Raw genomic sequence first — 10,807 nt, forward strand, 5'->3', positions numbered from 1 at the left:
AGCCTATGGCCGTATGTAATTTTAGTGTGGCTTTTTATCTCTTAAAGTAGGTGTTGAAACTGTCTACAGCCGATTTCTTGGCTACAGATAACCCAGTGAATCCCATATGCACCATCAATAAAATCACAAAAACTCCGTGTACTAACCGGTAAAAAATCCCGGTAATTTCCCGATCTACGGTAGGCCGATATGGAGTCTATACATTACGCTGGTAAGCGTGTGAAGGAATGAATGAAATTAAGTAAAATATGTAGCACGTGCGGAGGAGAAGAGAACAGTAATTGCCACAAAATATCATAATAAAATTCAACATGAACATGTACATGAATTACATGTGAGAGTAGCCTCCCATGAACCGTTGACTACATAAATCCACCTTTTAAGTTGTCTCCCTTGTTTATCGTAAATTCGTGCATGACGCCTGGGTAAAAGAATAAATTGCCGTTATTACGAGACCTACCTATAATTTTCCTACCGGCTTCCTACCATTCAGTTACCTATTATATACAATCACCTAAAACTAGTCTCTGGTTTTCTTAAAGGACAGAGCCTAAATTAAGGCCCTTGCATGAACCCTCGTCTGTCGGGCTTCATAGGAGACTATATTGCTGTTTCTACATATTATAACTATAGCAATCAAAATCATCTACAAACGCGCCTCTGGTTATCTGAAAGTTCAGAAGTAGGGCCTATGTGTGTTGGCCCCCGTGTACATGTATATACCTTGGTTAGCTAGTGATAGGAGTTTTACTGCTTCGAAACTAGACAACTTAGACCTGTAAATTTACAGAATCCGCAAGTCTCTATAAATATATAGGAAAACAAATAAAAAAGCGCTTGTACAGATCGGTCATTTTTATTGGAAGCTTATACACCTCTTTCTTCTTACAGTGGGCATAGCGTGTGTGTTTAGTCCATGTAGCCTAGATTTTAACCTGCATGGTATTGTTCAGTTATAACAGGATAGCTTGTTGATGAATTCCAATACACGTCTACGTTCATAAATTAACATTTTGCGTGACGAAGAATGAATTTGACGCAGACTTCAGTCAACTTTGTGTTCTCGTTTGAAGAATCCGCTTTGAAATCCCATACAATAGTAAAATGATTGCTTGGGCAAATAGTCTGTAGCGAACAGTCTCCACCAAGTTTCTGGATTTTCTGGCAAAGCAGCTCGGCATCCTTTTGTAAATGGAGATCTTTTTCAGCAGTGATGAGCAAAAATGGCGGAGTTTTCCTCCAGGTGCTCAGTGTGACGTCATCCAAGTCTTCGTCACCACAGGCTGACGACATCACGTGAGATGGCGACGCCTTCAGCCAATCACTGCGCTTCTCTCCAAATGTTGGGTGTAAATATAGCGGTTTCAGGATCTTTTTGTTCAGTTTTGGCAAGTCAAACACTCCCGAAATGGCAATCACGCCCTGTAAAGATAAATAGGGTATATTTAGTTATTAATTCATTTATGTAATAAGTGCTTATGTAAAGCCGTGCTCAGGAATTTTCTACATGTGACGACTATCAGATTTATAGATTGAGAAAACCTGAATGCAAGCCCGGAGTAAACCACCGATCTAACAGGTAATTAAACATAAGAAGATGATCGTGAGTGATGAAAGTGACCATACAGAAACGGCAATAAAATACAGTCATGATAAACATGCCTAAACCCACCTTATTTTGCTTAGATCTGTGGACGAATATGATAGCTACTGACATAATCTTTATGAAAGGATACACGATGTGCACGGATATACCGGTTCGATCCCAGTCTTAGACAGGTATAATTTGTGATATTCCAACGCTCCCATGCACTGTTCGAGGGAGCTTTGTTGATAATAAGTGGTCAAAGACGCTCGGATGACGGTTTGCTCAACCTGACGTTCCTTGAAGACCACTTGTCTTCTCAAGTATGGTGTGTGCATATCCGTGGGAAAGTGTATACTTGCCAAAGGTCTGTGGTTTACGCCGGACATTCCACTTTCTTTAACCCACGAAACTAATCGCCATCGAATAAGTGAAACATTCTGTGTTGAATGAGTGTGGTAGCAATGAAATACATAAACTAGAACTGCATGCAGTTCACTGATTACAAGTAGTATCCCCGCCCAGTCTTTGGCTTATCTTTCACTACAGATGAGTTTCACTCGTTAACGATGATTGGAGCTGTCATTATCAGCACAGTGGTATTGGTATTTATAAAATACAGTCATTGGGGGTGTTATCTGTGCCTTTGACGGGCCTGGGTTAGTCAAATTCTATTTATTCTCCCTACAGACACTAGCACTGGCATACAGTAAAAATTAATAACAACAACAACAAACACTCTAACCCATGCACTCTTAAATCTTGCTAAAGGAAAGGGGAAATGAAGTTGTTCAGGTTACTGTGTGCTATGTAACCAATTGCAACCGTGGGTTCTCCATTGCCTAATTACGGGTTTTCCATCATCCATTAAAACACTGTATATGCAAGTTGTACATGTGATAGTAATCATTTTCCTATCTTTGACCTGCATGTAGTATGTTCTGAACATATATTCAGGCCTGGATTATTTACGTATATATACCTTATGCTTACGTGGGTCTGCAGCAACCTGCGGATGCTCTTGGGTTTCCGCCGCCGTCAAATAAGTGAAATATTCTTGAGTACGGCATAATACACCAACCAAATAAATAAATAAAATACATGTATTTCCAGATTAAAGTAAGGCCACACATTAAATGGTTTTTTCCGCAATCAATATTCAGTTTCAGGAGTAATGGTTTCCGTGGCGGGCTGGATCACTGGTATAGAAGTGATGCACAGTTGTTATAAGTGAGATATCTTTAGTATATATACTGTATACATGTTGAATCAAACATTTATATATTTATGTAATTGATGTTTAAACCATCGACCTTCGCTAAGTACCTGACGAACATTCTGACATAAGCCGCAGAGGAATCAGCTAAAGCTAACTGTAACACGCCTCGCCACTGATTTACGGCGTGCCTGCAACGAGCCAGGCCCTGAGATCACGAAGCTATTGATCTTAGGCTTAAATCAAAATGCCAGTCAATAAATTGGTATCTACCTGTGCGTTATTTTAGCTGAAATTTGTTTTACACGAACTTACTCAGAATATTCATTGTCAAGCAATATTTTAACCTTGTTACGGGCCCGATGCTCAATTTAAAACTGAAAACAAACTTTGACATATGTCTAAGATTGCTTTGTGATCCCGGGACCAGCACTTTAACCATCCGAAACTCCTTGAATCAAATAACTAAGTTAATAAATTACGCAGGTAATCGAGCCACAGTGATTATAGTGAAATTATGGTATACGAATAGACGCTAAACATCTGCCCGGTTTCCTCCCACCATAATGCTGACCGCAGTCGTGTAGGTGTAATATTCTCCAGCGTGGCGTAAAACACCGATCAAATCAAATCAAATTTTTGAATGGAACGAAGTGAAATGAGAAATGTCCCATTCACATTTTACTTAAATAGTCAAAGGTTTGCCTCCGCAAATACATGAAGTTTGTATAAGTATCCTGTACAAGAAGACCAGTGGCAAAAAAAAAAAATCAAACAAGAAACATGGCTGCTTTTACAATACCCATTAACAGAAGAGTTTACCGAAGAATCCAAAATAAACAATAGATGTCTCACATAGACACGATTCTTTAAATACTCTCCAACGAGTTTGTTTTTATGAAGTTACTTTGAACTCCGCGGCTGAAAAAGAATGAAGGTATTGTTGGTAAATTAAAAGCACTTGAACTTTCAAATCGTTGAATTAACACTAGTGACCTTGGGTGATTACTCTTGCTATCTCTGACATCATTTTATACACATCTCTATCAACTTAACTGACCTACTTACCTTTATATTGAGGTCAGAGTTCAGGTCGCTGCAGTCGTCTGCTATCTGAAGAGCTAGTAATGTTACTAAGTGACCGCCTGCCGAATGTCCCATGAGGTAAAGTTCTTCACTGTTAAACAGTCCACTTTCTGCGCCAAATTTTGTCACAAAGCTAACCGAGTCATAAACAGCTTCTAATTGTTCCTGGTAAGAAGACGTCTTAACTTGGAGTCTTTTATACAATAACATTCCTTGTGTCCAAATCAAAGTCGCCACAAATGTTACAAAATTGACCAAATATTTCATCTTTAACATGTCAGTTCCTTTCGAATCCCATCTACGGTAGACCAGAATGGTTACAATAGTCATTATCCACAACAGCAACAAATTAGCGAAGGTCAGTTTGTATCTGCTCTTAGAAACGGTCATTGTAACTACGTAAAACACGTTAATTATAGCTAACGATAGGAACAGAATTGGAACGACGTCAAAAATACTGTTAATTCTAAAAGCAGTCTGTAGCGAACATCCAAGAATCCATGATAAAAGGTAGGCGATTGAAGTCAAAACTGCGCCTATTGTCAACAGAAATGTAGACGACATTAGATATGACGTCAACATTTCGAACAGCATCCATGGCATTTCTAGTTTGCTGAGTGGATAAGATATCACAGCACAGGCCACGCCCTTTTCTGCCAGCGCTTCTCCAATATTTCCGTACAGCCGGAATATTTTCAAAATAAATGCAACCAGGAAATTCGTGTCCAGGATAGAGACGTAATGTTTCCAGGCAGACCGGTCCCCCCTTCTCCAGCCTCCTCCATGGACGAACACAACCACAGGTGTATTTGGAGTTTTCGGAGCTTTCCGCGGCGAACTTCCGTCGGACATGCGCTTCGACGGAATGTACAGGTCCAGTTTATGTTTGTCCGTGTCGAATTTACATGTATCGGTGCGTTGGTCATCCTGTCTATTCAGTTTATCTTTTGTGGTTGGAGCATTCACCTTTCCTGTTGACCCGTAAAATAAATCCTTTAGAACCAGAACTCGTTCCCCGCAACGTGGCACGGTCCCATGGGTGTACACAGTTTCAATACCCTGCATGATCACGCATATAAACTCACTGTAAACAGAACATGAGCACATAAACACATGACTTTATACACTCACCGATATAATACATTGTATAATGTCATTGTCGTTCATAAGAATAGTGCATGTCTGTAGTTTGTAGACCTATATCGGCCGTCTGTCTGTACATCGATGAATCTGTCTGTAGTTCGATCAATATATATAAACGCTGAGCTGCTTAATATTCACGTAACGAGGGACCTGAGTGAAAGGCGACTTTCGCTTTCATGTGAAATGTCGCAGCTATAGCTATTATTTGGACTTGTTTGTTTATCTGTTTTATGATTACCGTATATAATTAGTGATATGCGATTTTTAAAACGATGGTCAAGTTTATTAGTGGAAAGGCGTCAGACTCTGGTCGATCGCGAACCAACCACTTGTATAAGACAAAGGAATAGAGCCAAACTATCTGAACACGCGTTCGCGCGAGATATTGGTGGAAGGTATATAAGCTGTGCAAAGTGAAACTGAAACCGTATATGCAATGGGCCGCTCAGCCAGCCAGGTCATGCAGCTGCATATACATTTATTTATTGGATTGTTTTTGTTTTTTTTTTTGGTTTTGTTTTTTTGACGCCATAATCAAGAACATTTCACTTGCATACGACGGCGGCCAGCATTATGGTGGAAGGAAAGCGGGCATAGCCCGAGGGAAACCCCCGACCATCCTGCTGCCACACTCTTGGTCAGTAGGTGTGTAGTTTAGACTAGGGTAGTTTTCCATGTGTCAAGGCATATCTATTAACTGGAGCATTAAGGAGGATGAATTTTGCTAGGATATTCATCTGGAAAACAGTAGTATGAATTACTTTATCCTCTAATGCGTATGACTGGCAGTTCTCGTAAGTTATAGCGAAATATCATGGAGTACGGCGTGAAGTCTTAATCAAGTACCACGTATAATGATAATAAGCGCTAATTCGCAATATCTGTGACATCCAGCAAAAAGTCGATGATGTCTTTCGCTCATGCCCATCTTTCGGTGAAAGGATATAGGATGTCAGTTAAGTGCATATGGCCATTCTCGCCATATCATGCAGATGTCAGCCGAGCAGGAATGCTTCTTTTATCTTTAGTGGGTAGTTCGATAGAGTTCAGTTTAAATACAAGAAACACGTTTAGTCCATTGTGTCGCTTCAGAGGCGATTACATAAAAACAATGCAAACGTCAATGATCTGTAGAATTACTAAAAATACTGTGAAGTCATCACGTATAACAGACAATAACGGTAAACTGTGTGATTAAAACAATGCGAACGGACCGATCGACTGACCGGAGAGACAGGGTGGCTTCTACAGGGCTGCTTGACGCAGCTAGGAACTGTGTGAATTATCCCCTATCACGCAGCCATTAATTAACGTATCACCTATCTCATTTATATCACTTTGTTTGATTATCAGTGGGTCTGTCTGTTTCCTGATATACAAGAATCTTGAACATTCGTTCTGATATATACACGTATGACATAAACACAGTATAGCCATTTTCTACTAGAATGTGTCAAACTTACACACCGAGCCACAGTAACGTGTTAATATTACACATTTACATGTATAATTGTGGATTTGTTACACACGTTAGGCAGTGTGTATAATATAGGCCTATGCATCACTTGGACCTATATCTGTATGAACGCCAAAACAAACCAATGTATGTATGCATGTATGTATCCTGTATGAAGTCACGTGTGTATGTGTTTGGGTTTGTTTTTTTTTTTTTTGGGCATCTAAAATGTAGGCCAATACATACCGTTATTCACTGAAGTGGTAGCTCTGATTAGATCAGCGGGAAGTTTTGGCTTCTGTTGCTTAACTGACACACCATAGCAGCTAAATAACCAGTGATCTAACTGATTAGATCCGATACACCACTTCCCATGCACAAACACTGTAGTGTTAGCCCTGTTCACCTACCGCTTGAAATCCGTGTCAGCTGTATGCCTGACCCACATAAATATGTCACAGGACGCACTGTAAGTGCGACTAGGTGAGCAATGTGTATGAACAGGTATACGGTAAATGACCTAAAATTTCGCCCAAAAGAGTTCATTTTTACAGGGAAAAAATTGTCATCAAATATTTCCTTTCGGTGCTAAAACTTACACTTTTCTAGTTGGCTATCATCTCGCCTTCGGAAGTAGCCTCAGAACTTTCAGAATCAGTCTAAATGCTCAACGTAGTCATGCGGGAAATTTATGTCAGTTACCTCCTATACGTATTCACTTCCTAAACTCCCTGCGAGAGTGGTCCCGCCTGATAACCTCTGTAGCTTTGTCTCGAAATGCATCATCTCGCCTCGTTTACCACATGCATGTACATGTAGTTTTCTGCATTTACCACATTAAACAGTGTATTTTTTATCAGTATAAGCATTATACTGCATATATATATATATATATATATATATATATATATATATATATATATATATATATATATATATATATATACCTGTGAATTAGGTGTTAAATTTATCTCCTTATGAGTGTGTAAAATAAGAAAAAGTACTAGTTCTTTTAGCATGTTTCAGTACTTCAATCGGCATAAAATAATACGCGAAATAACTAAGTTTACTTAATTTCTTTACAAAGTAACTCATCGTGAAAAAAGACTGAGGTATCAGGCCCAATACGCGAATTTGTGTGATCTGATGGCGTTTTGGATTCTCTTTTAATATGGAGTACGATACGTTCTGGTTACAGTGGGATATTCATGGGTTTATAACCACATTATAGCTTAGATATGATATATACATGTAACTTGTATTAATGTGTTCATTTATTTGATCAGTGCCTTACGTCCTACCGGTACTCAAGAATACTCAAGAATATTTCTCTAATACGACAGCATTATGGTGTGAGGAAACCGAGCAAGAGAGGGGGGAGGGGGGTGCACGACCATCCACAAGTTGCTGTCAGACCTTCCCACGCAGACTTGGAGAGTTACATGAGCTGCGCTTGAACCGCACTGGTCAGAGATCGCATCAAGTCATTCTGCTGCTCTAATAAGTTAACATCTCGGTCCATCATAAAATACATTAATTTATTTACTAGATTGCTGTTTTACGTCAAGAATATTTCACTTATACGACGGCGGCTAGCATTATGGTGGGGGGAAACCGGGCAGAGCCCAGGGAAACCCACGAGCATGGACAGGTTGCTGGCATACGTTACCACGTACGGTCGGAGAAAGGAAGCCTGCGTGAGTTGAATTTGAACTCACAGCGACCGCATTGGGTCATTGCGCCTCTCTGGCCCGCTAACCACCTCGGCCATGGAGGCAACTATAGGACTATAGGATAAACCTTATGCTGCCTTTATCGATATGGTGACCCCACGATTTTACATGATCCTTTTGTTTCTCTCTATATAAGTCATCTGATTTTCTCCACAACCTTTCATTCAATCGAATTCAAACTGGCCGAGTGTATCGCCAAGAACACAAGAAACTGCCGTGCCGATTTACCGAAATATTGAGTGTGCAGATCATAGGAAATGATGACGTTACGAATGTGTTCAACGGGGACTGCCTTTGGCCATACTCCTTACAATACATGCGTCGCTCCCTACGTTTGCTTTGCATCCATGTCACCACTTACAAATTTTGCACATAAAATCTTGAGCAACGCCGAGATCACAGGGGTCAAGGCGATGTCAGAAAATACAAAACCTCTGTCTAAATTTTTTTAATAATACGTCATGCACATGCATTCTCTTTATCTAAATTATTCTCAACATGATTCTAACGATTCTAACACAGTTTTATTGAAGAATGCTGATTACAGGTCCGCAAAGAGACACCAGTGGTAAGGCATAGCCTAAAAGAGCCTACGTGAGTCGCACCGGCTCCAAATTTCTAGCGGTGGCAGTGATGTAAATCGAGCGTTGAAAGAGCCACACGCGATGCAAGGAATACTGGGTTTGCAAAAAAAAAAACCTATACAAATATTCAAAAGGGCTTTGTGACCGTATACACAAACACTACACCAAAAGATCTTGGTGACACTATACAAAGACACTACACGTAACCTTCACATCTCCAAAAGAACTTGGTGACAGTACACAAAGACACTGCACGTAAGCTTTCAGATCTCTAAAATGGCTTCAAAGAGACGCACCAGTCCTATAATAGTTATGTATTAATCGTTTCGGCAATAGTAGACGAAAGGGGTGGGGAGATAATGGAGAACAAAAAACATCATCACAATGGAATTACTTGAGCAATCCATAAACCATGTCTTCTGATTAGCGCTAAAAGATCTTGATCTCATTTAGGAAGATCCACAAATCTCCAATCAACATAAAAAAATATTCGCCAACTTTTCTTTAAATGCAATTTTAGCGATAATTTCCATTGAATAATGTGGGTAATCTTCTTATTCTTTAAGAAACAAAAATACAAGTTGACGTCAGTGTGAAGCCCATTGAAAAATAACTTTATATATTTATATATTTATTTATTTGTTTGTTTGTTTATTTATTTAAGATTTTTGTGCACAGCTGAAATCAAACATATAATGTTTTATGTCATTGGTCCATGAACAAATCCCACCTGATCACGTTCTCGGGAGACTTGAGACTGCATGAGCGAGAGTCGAGGCACAATTCCAGGACATGCTTCTGACCTTGCAGCCAGTGGCCTCTATATGTACTGTATGGAACATGTGCTGTTAACTGACATGAGTTAGGCAATAATTATATGTTTGTGGTAAATAAGGCGGTCGAAAGAGAAAAACAATTTTTTCCTCATCTTAGCTGGTCACATCTGATACTATTTAAGACTTCCAACAATGCCTACTGGATATTTCTAGTTTATTCATGTATTTTCACTACTGGTGTTAGACGTCAAACTCCTGTAGGGATTTTTCACTTAGTCGAAGGTAGCCAGTTTTATGGGTGGTTGAAACAGGAGATTCCGGGATAAACCATTGACCAAACTTATTGGTAACCTTACTGATCGTCTTTCCCACGTGCGATATTGGTTTATGACCAGCAGTCATCAGCGACCATTTAGAGTCACCGTGGCGTCAAGAACAGTGAAAACACACACACAAATATATATATATATATATATATATATATATATATATATATATATATATATATATATATATATATATATATATATATATACGATGGACACATATAACACGAGGCAGAGTTAATCCGATCCGTCATTGTTTACGGTTTACGGTTTAACCGCGCCATGCTGGTTGCCGTTATTTGTTGCATTGGTGAATGACTTACGTCATATTATCTTAAATATATACACCTATTTTTGAAAATGTTTGTCTCGATCTTTGGCTGAACGTTATATAAATCCACTTATTTGTAATAAATCACCATCAGTATTAGGGTTTCACTGGCTCAGATGGTTATGGCGCTACCGCGCTGTGCCGGATTTTAACCAACCAGGTCGCATGTTCGAATGTTCAGGTTCAGGTACCTGACGAAGAAAAGTGGTTCACCCCGGACGATCTGCCTCCCCCTCCCCCTTCCCATCAACCTGAACGTTGCCTTACATGTGAAAAATACACGGCGTTAAACACCAATTATATAGATAAATAAATAAATATATGTATATATTCGAGACCAGCTAGTAGTGTAACCGGTCAATCTAATGACCGTTATTGTCCTGAAACCGCCGAATCCAACAATGGAGGTAAAGTCAGTAAAAGCGAAACTGCGAATGCCAGAGGCTCATTGTCCAATCCTTCTACATCACAGAAAAATGCGCTCTTGGCGCTGTGTGTTTGATATGTCCTTTTCTTTCCAAATTCAAGTTTTTTGTGGCGCTGCATCGCTTTTATACTTCTCATCTAGGGT

The 10,807-nt window shown here is 39.5% G+C and overlaps 1 protein-coding gene across 1 annotated transcript; it reads right to left on the reverse strand.

Moving 5' to 3' along the window:
• Positions 1 to 902: 902 nt before the first annotated feature.
• On the reverse strand, positions 903 to 6,847 carry LOC135471823 (uncharacterized). Its single transcript, XM_064751191.1, has 3 exons — positions 6,733 to 6,847; positions 3,870 to 4,971; positions 903 to 1,422 (listed from the first exon to the last, which is right to left on the reverse strand). Exons 2-3 carry the CDS (start codon positions 4,950 to 4,952, stop codon positions 1,006 to 1,008), a joined length of 1,500 nt encoding a protein of 499 aa, XP_064607261.1. The 5' UTR covers positions 4,953 to 4,971; positions 6,733 to 6,847; the 3' UTR covers positions 903 to 1,005.
• Between the last annotated feature and the right edge of the window lie 3,960 nt (positions 6,848 to 10,807).

The sequence above is a fragment of the Liolophura sinensis genome, chromosome 7 (genome assembly GCF_032854445.1).
Source record: "Liolophura sinensis isolate JHLJ2023 chromosome 7, CUHK_Ljap_v2, whole genome shotgun sequence".
Classification (NCBI taxonomy): domain Eukaryota; kingdom Metazoa; phylum Mollusca; class Polyplacophora; order Chitonida; family Chitonidae; genus Liolophura; species Liolophura sinensis.

What these genes read in the sequence shown, in the direction of transcription:
- LOC135471823 (XM_064751191.1), bottom strand. Translation starts at nt 4,952, where the DNA reads ATGCAGGGTATTGAAACTGTGTACACCCATGGGACCGTGCCACGTTGC. An exon ending in ACTCTGACCTCAATATAAAG is followed by an intron (nt 1,423 to 3,869) that starts GTAAGTAGGTCA and finishes TTATCTTTACAG; the next exon opens with GGCGTGATTGCCATTTCGGG.